At 38.1% G+C, this 14717-nt stretch overlaps 1 protein-coding gene across 4 annotated transcripts in view; it reads right to left on the reverse strand.

Moving 5' to 3' along the window:
• The window catches only part of cpamd8 (C3 and PZP like alpha-2-macroglobulin domain containing 8), a 41610-nt gene that overhangs the window by 6078 nt on the left and 20815 nt on the right, over nucleotides 1-14717 (reverse strand). For 2 of the 4 annotated variants that reach the window (XM_055049375.1, XM_055049358.1), the window contains exons 27-40: nucleotides 14152-14328; nucleotides 12232-12313; nucleotides 8611-8767; nucleotides 7445-7519; nucleotides 5786-5951; nucleotides 5334-5420; nucleotides 5076-5212; nucleotides 4333-4488; nucleotides 3928-4014; nucleotides 3647-3709; nucleotides 2526-2788; nucleotides 2353-2440; nucleotides 220-294; nucleotides 4-109 (exon numbers count right to left, since the gene is read on the reverse strand). In XM_055049375.1, the coding sequence (XP_054905350.1) occupies nucleotides 4-109; nucleotides 220-294; nucleotides 2353-2440; nucleotides 2526-2788; nucleotides 3647-3709; nucleotides 3928-4014; nucleotides 4333-4488; nucleotides 5076-5212; nucleotides 5334-5420; nucleotides 5786-5951; nucleotides 7445-7519; nucleotides 8611-8767; nucleotides 12232-12313; nucleotides 14152-14328 (1719 nt within the window). The remainder of the gene's footprint in view (nucleotides 1-3; nucleotides 110-219; nucleotides 295-2352; nucleotides 2441-2525; nucleotides 2789-3646; nucleotides 3710-3927; nucleotides 4015-4332; nucleotides 4489-5075; nucleotides 5213-5333; nucleotides 5421-5785; nucleotides 5952-7444; nucleotides 7520-8610; nucleotides 8768-12231; nucleotides 12314-14151; nucleotides 14329-14717) is intronic. The other 2 variants (XM_055049366.1, XM_055049386.1) reach the window with 1 other exon arrangement.

Raw genomic sequence — 14717 nt, forward strand, 5'->3', positions numbered from 1 at the left:
TACCTGGTTCATAGTAATCATAAATCTTGACCGGAACAGGTGCTGTCTTGCCCACAATGTATTCCCTGATAGCTTGGAAGGCCACACATGTCATACATTGACTGGGAATCTAAGGCAAAAAGTTGCACATACATACACATGAGCACTGGTGCACCAAATACAGATCAGAAATATTGCACACCTCTGAATCATTCAATCCATGCCTTTATTTCTACATACCTCATCAAAGTAGAACAAGACTTTTCTGCCATTCAGCTCATACCTCTTCAACCCCACTCTTTTATCCATCATCAGCTGTAAAGAGAGATAGAAAACAATTATCTGTCAAAATTTGCATCAATTTGGATCAATGGATCTTTTATTGTAAATCTACACAAACTATTTGTACACTGAAGTTTATTTGAGATGTAATTATAAGGATCACCTCAGGAAGGTATAAGGTTCACATGTGTAAAAAAATTAAACTGCAGACTTGATAGAGCAAGTCAGAAAGTTAACACATTTATTTGCACCCATAAGAAAGTTATGAAAAACAAACTTGCAGACAAATTTTACCTTAAAACAAACAAAAAAAGAGAAAAATACAGCTTTTATTTTGAGCACATCTGTTAAATGTGATACCTTTTTCACCACCTCATGAAAAATGTTGTATTATTAGCAAGAAATATTTTTAGCAAGCAGGCAAAATATAATTAAAAATAACTATTTACATTGCCTAATGTTTCAAATTTCCAAACTTACTGCTACGACTGATGAACAATTTTTGATTGATTTTCTAATCTTGCAAGTTGGAAATTGTCCTAGAGAGATGTTTAGGAACATTTGCAAAGAAGTTGAAAAGCAGATGTGTGCAGTTTTAAATCAAATTGTGATAAATGGAAATGTATAAAATTACTTTTAATATTAATAGCAATCAGCACCACAGCGAACTGGACAGCTCCACATCACCCAGCCCAGTGCTACTTCTCACACAGAAGAAAATATATTTTGTGTGAATAAAATGTTACAGATCCATAACCAAAGCTTTAAGTAGTTCTAATTGTCTACATGCCAATTCAGAGACTCTTCATGTTTTTTCACAACTTTGTCTGAGTCATGATCTTCAACTCAAGCTGCCCTCGTGGGAAACAGTAGAAAGATGACTGAAAGGGCTCTTCGCAGAAAATGACTGGCAAATATAAGGAGTAATGAGCACACTGTTGTGAATCTGTGTGAAAATAATAATAAAAAAAATCCCATAAGCTTGTTCCCCCAGTCAGAGGTGGCAGTCTTGGGACAGTAGGGGGTTTATGAGGTGCTCACCTGGAGCTGGCGCCACAGAGACACTCGTATGTAGACACACTCTTAAAAAAAAAAGCATTGTTTGTTCATGTAGCAACGCAAACCGGTTGTGAACTTCTGCAACTCAAACACTAAACTCCCAGCGTCCTCTAGGCTGTTAATCACAGCTCGTTATGTCAGGGTGACAGGAGCCCTAAGCAGTTACTGGACTAATCATTTATGTCCACAGCACCTATGAAATAAGATGAGGCCAAGCTGAAACCAGGGTTGCCACTGTAAACTTGAGGAATGTGAATGGCAGTCAGGCATTCAGCAGTAAAACCCAAGGGAGGCCAGCAGGGGTTTAAACTCAGCTTGTTAGGCACCACAACTCAGGTCAGCCTCCAGTGACATACTGACAGCATGCTCTGTGTGTGTATGTGTGCATGTTTTACATTGCTCCAGGTAGCCACAGAGGTGTCTCTGTAGTAATGGAAGCCTGCAGACTGAAGCCCTATTACAGCCCAGTAATGAGGGACATGCTTCTTCTGATGGGTGACTGGGGAACTGACCTGGATTCAGCCCCAAAACCTACTTCATACTAGCTACCACCTTTCTAATTACACACATTCCTCAATATTCCAATGCAACCAATGCCTAATGATACTCATTCCTCGCCTAAGAAAAACAGATTGTTTGTTAATGTGTCACTGCTTCCAGTTGGGTTGACATTGGTTTTTCAGAGTAAAAAGAGCAGATGATTTACAGCAGCTCTATGTGTGTATGCTACACTGTATGTCTGTAACATGTTGGTGTGACTTCATTGAAATGTTATTTTATTAGTTTTTTTTAAATCTGCCTATTTTATAATTCCTTTGGAGGATCGACCATTTCTTTTCTCATTGGCCTTTCAGTCCATGTCGGCAGAGAACTCATTTCACTGACAATTACGCTGTCTTACTATATCCAGCAGCATCTTAACATAATTTTTCTTGTTGTTCTGAGGTTGATACGACAGTGGAATAAAGTACATGGTTCATAGCATACAGTCTAAGGTGGAAGGTGTGTATGCGTGGCTGAGTGATTCCATACTCTTTCCAGGCTTTCGACATCAGCTCTGAAACCAGAAATCATGGGAACTTCTATGACTGCCATGTTGGATGAGCCTGAATGGAGCCACCTAGACCAGAAGATTAGAAAAATAATGAACAAAATATTTTTTTTTCCCAGTCAGCTCTGTACACAGGAACACTGTGAGTCTCTACCTAGCGCAAACTTCTAAAGATATGTGGAAGCTCAGTTTGTCCTGGTGGGCCGCTGGGTCGTCATCGTCAATGGGAGCCCGACGCTTCCAGCTGAGCTCAGAGCGGTTGTCAGCTCGGCTTCGGGAACGTGATGCAGAGTGCTTGGGAGCAGAAGATGAGGAGGAGGGCTGTAGGGGTCGCTCCTGTAAAGGTTCTTTCAGATCCACATTGAGTTGGAAAGCTGGCTTTGCTACGGGGTCAGGCACGTTATAAGACACGTCGATCTACAGGCAGACCAAAATAAAGAAGCAGAAAACACTTAAGATAAACCACGTCTTTATGAACATATAGTATATTCTTTTAATTATTCAGATCTGGTCTCCTCTGTTTGGTGCACCTTATTTCACATGTTTGTCATATCCCACAAATGGCTTGTGGCAAACAGGACATTTTATGTCTTTCTTTTAACTCAGGGTTTCTTTTTGCCAATTTCCCCATCCCCCAAAAAAGTGAAATGCATGGAGTCCATGATGAACTCCTGCATTTCCACCTGAAAAATAAGACTCTGCAGTTTCTCCAGAATTACCTTGGTCCTCTTGGGGTATAATCTGAATACTTTTGAAATTCAAAAAAGCACTAAATGGTAATTCTGACCATCTGCTAACAAACATGTGCAGGTATTTGATTGTCCAAGTCTTGGATTTAATCATGGCTCAGGTGTGGCTTGGCTAATGGGCAGCAATAGATGCACAAAAAATGGGTATTGAGTGAAAGTTGTTCTTATAAAGAAAACTGTGAAGCAAAGGAAAGCTGTAAAAAAAATCATCGTATTCAGTTGCAGTTACATTTCTGTGAAAATGGTTGACAATACACTGCATTTCATTTCCGAACAATTGAGAATTACAAGGTAAAAATGCACTACTGACTACATAATACTTGAATCCGCCCGTAAAATTCCCCCTAACAAGCAACTCTGAGTTTGATTTATTTTTTAATTTTTTTTTCTTCATTAACTTGCTGCAGCAGCATTTGACGCACCTCTTTTTGGCAGATCATTGTGAGCCATAGCACTAGAGCTTCAATTTAGGTAATTTTCCAAGACGGCAAACAGGCATTTACACAAGCTTGAGTGTGTCTAATACCTGCATGAGACAGCAGCCTTCACCTTTGGCGCTGACAAAAAGGCCTGTGGGGATACTGGGTATCTACAAGAAAAAAAAAAAAGTAGGAGAAACAAAGAGTCAGAGGGGCAGGGAGAGGTGACTGAGTCATTTATCAAGTGAATGAATGCTATAGGCTGCTGCACTAATGCTAGTGGCTCCCTGGCTACTTACCAGCAGCCCTAAATTGCCCCTAATTAAGTTGACACCCTTACTCATAGCAGAAAAAACATACCTGGCAAAGAAACTGCTTGCATTCTCACCTGAAAGGCGATGTAGTCAGGGGAGATAAACCCATCACTGTCAAGTTTGTTTAATGTGTGAGTAAACACGTCAGTGAAGCACAGATCCTAAATCAAGGAACCAACAAGGTGCATTTGGAAAAATCCACCAGGCTTGATTTGTAGAAACAGAACACAGAGATTGCAGCTTGACTCTGATAAATAGCTGCTCATTAATCACAAGATAGACGTGTATATAAATTGCAGCTTAACTAAATGAAATGCCCCATCCATCTTGGTTATGACATCTGGAACTAATAGATAAATTTGATAAAGCATGCCAAAACTGGTGTTTCCATTACATTTGTGTGGAAGAAGAGTGAGCAGCCTTGAAGCGGCAAAACAGGCAACTAAACACGCAGAGCAGCTGTTCTAACCCACACTCACCTTGGCCCTTTGAAGGAGTTTTTTGTTGTCCCGGTTAAGCTCAAAGGCCTCCTGGAAGTCAAGGTTGGTGGAGGCTAGAGAGATGGTGAGGTTGACCCCTCCTATGTAAGAAAGGATGGCATACTCCGACAAGGCATGCAGAGCCACACACGTGTCCTGAAGAGATCGGTTAGCACAACATACATTTAGAACAACTACAGTGTTGGTCAAAATGTATTTCTTGTTTTTTTTTGTCATACTTAAATGTTTCAGGTTATCAAAAGCATTTTTTCTTTACAATAGAGAAACAGAACTGAAAAACAAACAAAAAGGATTTTTTAAAAAATTCAAAATCCCATTTATATATTGTCAGCATTCACTTACAATATGGCTGGTCAGAGTTGATGCCGAAATGAATAACGCCAAATACAGATCAGTGCAATTGGAGCTTAGAGTAAGACAAATGCTTAACTTCTAATAAGTGCACCCTAACAAACAACAGTTGTATTTAATCTTGGTGTCATAGACCAGAAAATCTGCAGCCAGTCTTGAAACTTGAAGTTCTGACACAATCTGTCTGATCTTGAGATATTTTGCAAAAAATGAGAGGCAAATATTCAAGAGACATACTTTTTCTATGTAGTGCAATACAGGATGAAACCTGGGGCACCTGAATTACTCCACTGTGGGACAGTAAGAGATGCTTCTATTCTAATATATAAAAAAAAAAAATCATGAACAAGGAGTATATTTTACAAAGTTACCTGTGTGGAGGAGAAACCACCCAAGGCATTCCTTTGCTGGGAGAGCCATTTGACAACAGGCAGGGCGGAAGCAACATCACCCAGGACGGTGTAGGTCAGAAGACCATAGGCTGTCATCTCCACCTCTGCTGACACAACTTGGAACAAACAGCTGCATTTACAGACAATTCTCAGGGTTGTTTTATTTGCAGGAACTAAAACTAAAATTGGAAAAGTCCAATCACGTCGGTCCCCAGACATTTTTTTTGCAAAAGGTACCTGACTGAGAGAGACCATCACTGAAGCCCATGAAAGTATCTTCGTCTGTCACTGTGCTGCCAGTCAGACTCCAGTGGGTGAGCCCATCTATGACAGCAAAGATAGTGAAATGAAGGGAAACAATAAATAGACTAGTTCGCAACAATCAGTACCAATCTCTTAATTTAATGTTGCCTTAATAGGCACTAAACATTGTTTCTGACACTGAAATTGTACTTACTTATTGTTTAATCTGCACTAGCCTCAGGTCCCTTGAGGGTAATTGCATTTTATAAGATGAGATCTCTGTGGAGTTCTGAACATGATTTTAATTACTCATCCTCACACTTGGTGGGAGTATTGCTGCAGCTCGAATGCAGGTGTTTTGTTTCTTGTTTTGTTGTTCATTTCCTTTGTACATATGTTTTTTTTCACGGTATGAAACTTGAACTGAATCACAGAGGTAGCAGTACCTTGAGTGATGGCCATGTGGTTGAGGCGACGCAAAGCCAACGGAGCATAAGGGCTGCGGAGCAAAGACAGGGCGTATGCAGACAGAGCTGTGGTGTAAGGATCATCAGCAGAATACGTGTTGCTTTCCAAGAAGTCCTTGGCTTTAGCCACTGCCACCTTCTCTTCCTGTACACAACAGTATGGTCAGAAACTAAGAAAGTACTGATTAAAGTGATTAAAATCTGATAATCACATTAACACATTAATTGTCACCCCATAAAGGCTTATGCATTAGTCAGTCAGGAGGACATTAGTGTCCTCATGATATATATATAGCCTTATTTATATATATATATATATATATATATATATATATATATATATATATGTCATATATATATATATATATATATATATATGTCATATTATATATATATATATATATATATATATATATATATATATAATATATATATAATATATATATATATATATATATATATATATATATATATATATATATATATATATATAAATAAGGCCTTTGTTTTTGTTATAGTTCTTATTCTTTTCTTCTTATTTTACCAACCATATATATGTACTGAAATAAAATGCTAAATTTGTTAGAACTTTTCCAAGTTAGATTCACAAAAGAGGGACCAACAAATCTGAAGTTCACAATTTATTCTCCATTTTGTGTTTACTGGCACATTAACAACCCTCTATCTCCTCAATTTAGATGCAAAAACCTTTGGTTTACTTTTACACTGACTGTCCGCCATACAGTGGCTCAACGGTTCCTTCTGCACAAATGGAATTGTTGTATAAACACTCATTATGTCCTTGGAAAGTTTAGTTTACTTTCTTCTCATCCGTTAGATTATAGTCCTCTAGAGTCATCTTACTGTAATTGGCAGTGTGGCCTTTTAATTAATGGAAACTGGAAAGGAGGTCAAGGTACGGCTCTGAAGTTAAGAATATCTTTTCATTTTTTATCAACTCTAAAAGGGCAAATACTAAGAAGAATCCCTGTGGAGACAGACAGCAGCATGGAAATGGAGAGACAGATGGATGGAAATGGGCCAAAGAGATGAAATACCAAATATATTCAACTATTTCAAAAACTGGTAAGAAAAGACGAAAAGAGTTTCAAGAATTTGCATCCTGGATATTGAGCTTTTGAGGACTGATTTTACTGAAGGGAAGGTCTTTGAAAAAATGCAAGATGGTTACATGTCCTCTGAAGAGTGGATGAAAGAGTGAGAAGACTACTAAAGAGGTGTTTTGTGAGGCTAAAACTGTCGCTGCATGTCAGCCTGAATGTTTTGAAGCAGGTACATTAAAAGTGCTGGGGCATAACAAATTTGAGTGGGCCGACTGCCAACACATCCATCTTCACAACTTTCAGGAATGCAGTGATACGTCCACACACGAACCGGCCCGGTGGGATAGGCCTCCTTCGCTTCTTTAAGTGGGTCTGGAATAACGCTGGGTGTTTACTCTTATGATGACAAAAAACTCAGTAAACTCAACAAAAAATATCAATCAAATTCAGGAAATTTTGTATTAACGGTGGTTTTTAGATTTGTTTATAACTGTCAAATATGACTGTTTTTCCATCAGAAAACTCCCTCTGAGGACTGACTGTTAAATGAAAGAAACTTTTTTTTTAAACTTACCTCTCTTGTTATCCCCGTCTCCAACAGAGCTGCTACCACATAAGCAGTTAGAGATATCTTGCCATAGATCCCTCCCTACAAAAAATCGCCATAAGTTATTACCTTATAAATGCCCTGCAAATCCTCCCCTTGATTATGGACCAAAAAGATGTTGTAAAGGTTATATTAATAAAGTCATTAAAAGTAACCTTACCAATACCATGTTATTCAGACTCAATCTTTAACATCACTGGCACATTACAGCAGTGATGAATGGGGGATGGACAGGTGGATGGATGGATAGTTGGGAGGACACAATATTGTTTCAAAAGGAACATTATTTCTTTTGAAACAATGTTTCTTGGCAATGACATTTATAACAATTGGAAAGCCAGGTTATTTCTCTTTAAACGATGCCACATTTGTAAAGAAACTGCATTTGTTGAATAGCAGATTTGCCATTAAAAACTGCCAAAAAGCTTTATTTCTTGCAGTGGAGACATGCTTAGAGGTTCTGTTGCTTGAGGTGATGAGAATCAGGCGCCCGATTAACAGAACCTGTGAGCATCGGTCAAATAGCGTCTGCTCTAACCTGAGAGAAATCCATGCCATTAGGTCAATTTCAGGCCTCCAGGATGATAACACCAGGGACAATCCAGAAAACTTGGAGGAAATAAAATGTGCTGTTCATGCCAGAATGACCAACACATCCACTGGCTGCCAGTGTGGTTGTGTTGGTGAGGATATCATCACACAGCAGTGTGTGACGTCTATGGTATCCAGAATTAGGCTGAGGTCCCAGGCAATTATTCCAACAAGGCAGTAGTGCATGTAAAACAAATAAGTTGTTAAATTCTCAATCTGCCATGTACCTTCAAACATCAACTATACAGCCCAATAAACAACACATCAGAATTAGATGTTTGGATTGACAGATATATTTTTCATGGGTGGAATCCAATTTCCTTACACATTAGGAAAGTAAACCATTTGACAGAACACTCGCAAACAAACCCAGATGGGCAGTACTGGAAAGAAACAGGGATTGCCTGATTTGGTTAATTAAGTCTTAAATGTGACAAAACAACAGCCAGCTTTCTTTGTTGCGTTACTGATTTAGATTTAAATTAGCAGGTAGAAAAACAGCAAACTGCTTCAAATTTACATCTATCCAAACATAGACCTACCTGCAGGTCTTTATTGAGGATGCGTCCCATAGCAGGAAAGGAACCATCTTCTCGCTGATGTTTGATAAGCCAGGACTTGGCTGCCTGGAGCTCTTCAGGGTCAATGAAGATAAATCCCCGAGACTGAGCAAAGGACTTCAGAACAAACGCTGTCAGCCTAGAAGACAGGTGAGTGGAGATAAAAAAGCAGGGAAGAGGGAAAAAATGAAGATCCTTGATGAGCATTTACAGTACTTTCTAACAAACATCTGTAAATACACGTCGCCCCTTAAAGGACAACAACTCGATCTAAAAGTATTTTTCAAAGAGCCACCCGCTTTCAATTTGTCATCAGAGGACAGGAATGTATAGATGATTTGATGAAATGGAAAGAAGAAGAAAGGAATGACGAGGGGAGCAGATGGGCAGTTTGATCAGTGCAACCGGATGCAACAGCTGTGCTCTTGAGAATGTGAAACTGCACACAAGCCAATCGAGCATGTTTCTCGTTGGGAGTAAAACATTCCCCAAAAGCATTCCTCAACTTATGAAAGCACAGATCCTAGGGATGAAGGTTTGTGAATCCGGAAGGCCCGGGAGTGCAAATGAAGGTTCATGAGCTACGGTTTCAGTGAAGAGTCTGCAGCGGAGAAGAGTCTGTGGAGCGATGGAGTACAGCCAGGTCAGCCCTGGGTTCATGGCTGAGATCATAAATATATATAAACAATAGACCTCCTGGTAGTGAGTGGAAGCTGCTGTCTTTGGCCAATAACTGATGTGACAGCAAGTCTTCCATTACAGCAACCCTGACCATAGTTAGGTAACTATAGGTGAGGTAAGTTGTTTACGAAGCAAAGAAAGAAAAATGAGATGGAAAGGAAGGAAAACACAAACAGGTCACACTTTACTTTCCTAATGTGGCCCATAAGTGAGATCATAATCCAAGAAAATAGCAACAGGGGAAATGGTAGGAAAAAAAAAGAATGGTACGTACACTCATAAACCAAAAACATAAAATCTTTCCTGACTGGAAGCTGGATTATTCCTCCCCTGAGACAAAACTGATGCCGCAGTTCTGGCTTTAAATGTTCACCCTCAAGGAAAAGCTCTGGAGTGTAAATGTGAAGTGCTTTGGGAAAGGAAGGAAGCACAAGGGAAGCTGACTTCCGCCCCTCAACCTCCAAGCTAGAGAATTCTCCTAGTCATTTTCTTCCTCTTCCCTGTTTTCTAACTTCCTTCTTAGAAATCACTCCTCTCCAGCTCCTCTCCCTGAGAGTATATCTAAAAGAGGCTTCATAATAAATCTAACTTGGCTGCGGTTTTACTAGGAATGTTATGATTTGGACTTAAAACTGTCCAGATTCTCTCTGGATGATTACTTTATAGAAAAACATTATCTATCAAAAAGATAAAGGACTAAGTAGTAAAATGTGTTGACCTGGTATTTAGCCACCTAGCCTTAAAGGGATCTATTGACAAACACATATTTCCTGGTAGCACCAGCTTGTAAAAATAAAGAAAAGCTTAATTAAAAAAAACAACTGTTTTTGAGACTTTACATAATTTATTGCAAAAGTATATTTCTTGAAAACCAATTTTTAGAGTGTACATAACTTTATGTGTGTGTGTGTGTGTGTTTTACTTGGTAATGCTCTCTTGTTTTCATCTACTTTGTGAAATGCAGCAGTCCTTCATGCAGAAAAATACCCACAAAACATGATGTGTTTTGTGGGATGTGCAAATCTAATACGCCACAACCAGGATGGCGTTCCCACGTTTAGAAGCGTCCCGTCTTTTTTCCTCCAAACTCAACAAAGATCATTAAGCAGTTATATTTCAGTTTTTGCAAAAATTTACATTTTTGTGCCTTGAATGCATTTTGCAAACTCTAATCTAAGTTTCAATGTTGCTTTTGTAGGACAGTGGCTTCTTATTCTCTGAGTGAACTTTCAGCCAATGTGTGGATAATAGCACCATCTCACCAGCTTCAGTTTAGGTCTTTACAAGGTCTTTTGCATTATTATAAGACTTACACACAAAACAGGCCTTCCTATGAAGTGCAATGTCTGACTACTGATATACGTAATCGGTTAAGTGTATTAATTAAATAACATAAACTAAATAATTGATACTGCTTTTGCATAAGGTAGGGAATCCATTTCTGTGATTTCAGACTGTAGAGACACAGAGTATCTTGTCTCAATTTATTTTTAGCCAAATAAAATAGAATAACTAAAAAAGTAAACATTAACACATAAAAAATTAAAGGTTGACTGTTTGTTTTTGACAGTGAGCGATGCATTTCCACATTTGGGAAGAGGAGCAGCTTGATCTTTTTTGCCTTTCCCATAATTTGTTTCACATTATGCTATGTGAAATACAAAATGGTAACAGTTTCAGCAAATCTGTAATAAAACACATTTTTAAAAAAGATGAATGCCACAGATTTAAGTCTTAAAGTATGGCACAATTCATAAAACAAACAAAAAGCAGTCAATCCTTCTGGTTAACCTACAAAAATACTAAGTTTTTACTTCTAAGCAAGACTCTTCCTAGTGCCACTCATTTAGCTTTAGATTAATTCTGTGAACTTTTAACTGCCCTGGCATGGAAAATGGTAAATACTGCACCCTAATTCACTGCCAGCTGCTGTCATTTATTCAAGATTACTATATTCCACCAATTTCCCCTGTAAAATGTTTTTTAAATGCTGGGAAATATTAACACAACATTACAGCAGGCAATTAAAGAAGTGCTCCACTCATGAACTCTGGAACATCAACAAAAAGCCGGTTTGTTTTGGAGGTAAATGTGTTGCTGATTGATTTATGAAGTGTCTGTTGCAGGTTTACTCATAGTTCACTATTTATTTAGTGCCCACAAACCACATTTGTTGCCCCAAGCACTGCAAGAAAACCCCAAACTACTGCTTGTCACATCCTCACATGCTCTCATTAAGAAGATTTAAATCCTACCACAACAGTTTAATATCACCAATTACACTAAGCATAATGAGTCATTAGATAGTATTCATAACTTTAACTTTACAAGGAATAAAAAAAAAAGGTAAAGGCTCCAGACAACATATAATACTGACTCCAATCATGGCATTTAGAGTTTACAGGGTCAAAACTGCAGAGGTAAATTTTGATGAGAATAAATTTTACCTGCCTCAGGGAGCCAATCATAATGTTTGTTTTCAATCGCCTGTCGTTTATAAAACCTGCTGTTTTACAGTCTTAGCTCTATTAAACATCACAATACCCACCGGAGCTCATAAATCAACAGGAGGAATGAACATTAAGAATGAGACCTTAAATTACAAGCACAGGAACTCCGCACTGCCGGGATACATTTCTGTTTAAGAGCTAACTGGCTCTATGAAAAATAAAAACTACTTCATTCTAATAAATTTAATATTTTATTTAGCAAATAAAATATTACACATAGTGTATGTATATAGTTATGTAAATAAGTAAAACTGCATGCTAAATTAGAATTTGTTATTTTTGAATTATTAATTTCTTGCATTATAAATTTTCCACTCTTCCCAAATGCCTTTATTCCAGGAAACTCTGAACGACTAGACACGCGTCGTGTGTATGGATGTAAAACTCATTTACTACAATTGCAATGGCTTACCACATACTGCCGGAGGAATCCCTTTCACCAAACGCACTGTACGAGCCATCCTGCCGTTTATAGGTCAGCTGTCTCTGGTAACCTGGATGACAACAGAGAACAGATTTGCTGTGAAGAGGAGAAATATCTGGAATGATTAACTCCCTGAGTTTCCCATGCAGAATTTGTGAATACTCTTATTTTCATGAGTACAGTGACCAGTGTGTGGCATTGATAATTATAAGTCTTGTCCAAGCACCCACTTTTCATATTAATAGAAGAAAATGTAAAAAGAGAGAAGAAATAATGTTAGTAAGGCTTAGTGATGCAATTTCTGATCTACAATCCAAAATGTGAAAGTTTATGTCTTCATAAGTTTATTCATGGAAACATGGTCACTCATTTCAGAAAGTGAAACTCATAAAATATATTCATTACACACAGAATTAAATATCTCAAGCCTTTATGTCTTGTTATTTTGATGATAATAATAGCTTATGGAAACTTTAGTGTCTGAGAAAATTTGTGAAAACATTAAATAGTGGGGACTCATGGTGTCACACCCTAATTAGCTAATTAAGTCAAAATATTTGAAAATATTTTCTGAACCTCCAAATGTTTTCTCAGTCTGGGTCAGTGGGTTGCTGAGTTGATGGGGAAGGGAAAATATATAAATTGAGAGCAGCTGCAGGTGAAAGTGAAATTTGTATTTCCCAGCATCAAGAAGAAAAATTCAGATGTGAAGTTTTCACATTCCGAAAGTTTGGGTGAAATGACATCTGCTGATCTTGGTCCAACGTGTTTTCTGAACTTCACATTCAGTACAGCCGTCTGCCATGATTTTTTTTTTAAAGCACTTCATGCTTTCATCTGCTGGCGAGCCTTATGGAGATTGTCATTCCATTTTCTGGCAGGACGTGGCACCGACCCACACTGGCAAAGGTAGCGGAAGCTGGTTCAGTGACCATGATGTTCCTGTTCTTGATTGGTCAGCAAACTGGCCTGACCTGAACCCCATACAGAATCAATGGGATATTGTCAAGAGGAAGATGCGCAACACCAGCCCCAACAATGTAGATGACCTGACAGTTTCACTTTCCGACATGAACATATTGAAAATATTTATATTTTTGAGACACACTTGTGTTCGCAACTTGTTTGCAGATCATCCACTTAGAATGAAGGTAAACTACAGAATAGAAAATAACAGACTTGGTAAATTGTGGATTATCTTGTTGTCCCCTTGTTTTACTGAGTTCCTTGCCAACTTGAACGGTCAAGAGGTACTTAGAAAGTGTAAAAAAAAAGCAAAAGAAAGCAGAAAATGCAATTTTTCAAGGGTAAGGTAGGAATTTTCTGTTTGACTCAGGTTGTGAGGGTGCTGCAAAGCATCTTCCTCACTAATAGACAAGAGACAATTTGCATTGTTATGCTTTCATTGAAAACTAATTTCTTTTTCTTTGAGGGCAACTTCCTGAGGGCTAGCTTCATGGAGTGCACACATTATGGCAGATTTTATCTAATTATCCATCTTATTGGGTTAGACCACTGGGTGAAGCTGAGGGACAAAGTGAACTGAAACCTTTGTTTTTGCTTTTTGTTTCATGGTTAATATGTCTGTATACATTGGTAGTCAGTTGTGTGTGTGTTAATAATTTTCATACTAATTCTTAGTAAATTAGATTTAGATTTCTTTGTAACTGCTTTGTTTAGTGGAAACGGTCTCAACTTTATTAGGAGGGTCTCTATCAATTGAAGTAGGCTTGTAGAGTTTTTTTTTGTGAAGGTTTTATTTTTGTCAGGATGGACTGCTTTAGAGCTTTATGTTGGCCTGACCACTGATGCTGTGACCCTGTGCCAGGACCTGTAACTTGGTCCTACTCCACACAGGTAGAAATACATATGAATGTAAGAGAAAAACCTGGCCTCCAGTTTCATTACCTTGAAGCAGATAGTCTGTGGCTTCGTTTTCAACCTCAGGACTCAGCTGCCCGGTCTTCTGAAGGTACTTCAGAACAAAAACATTGGGCGCAAAGTGAATCATGTTCTGCTCTCCACAGCCAAAGGGCAGCCTCAGCAGTTTATCCAAGTTGTTTAGAGTTGGTCCCATTACATCTCCTGTTACAGGTGCACAAATGTACGCATACAATTTTTAGTGTGTTACACTGAGAAAGTAAATGTATTTTAGAGTCAATTAAATAGAGATTTTACACTGTGACCACAGATCATTTCAGTACCTTACAAAAGTATTTACACCTCTTGAACTTTAACCACAACCACAAGCTTCCATGTTAATGTGATGAGTTCATATGACAGACTACCACAAAGTAGAGCACAACTCTAAAATTCTTTACAAATACAAAAATGTAAACTCTTGGGAGAATTTACTTCCACTCCTACAAACTTTTAATTCTCTAAATAAAATTCTGTACAGTTACCTTCAGAAGTCACTTATTTCATAATCCAAGTCTTGAGGTTAATTTTATATCACTATAAAGCCAGATATA

Source organism: Poeciliopsis prolifica, unplaced genomic scaffold (assembly GCF_027474105.1).
Source record: "Poeciliopsis prolifica strain line A6 unplaced genomic scaffold, Auburn_PproV2 SCAFFOLD002, whole genome shotgun sequence".
Classification (NCBI taxonomy): domain Eukaryota; kingdom Metazoa; phylum Chordata; class Actinopteri; order Cyprinodontiformes; family Poeciliidae; genus Poeciliopsis; species Poeciliopsis prolifica.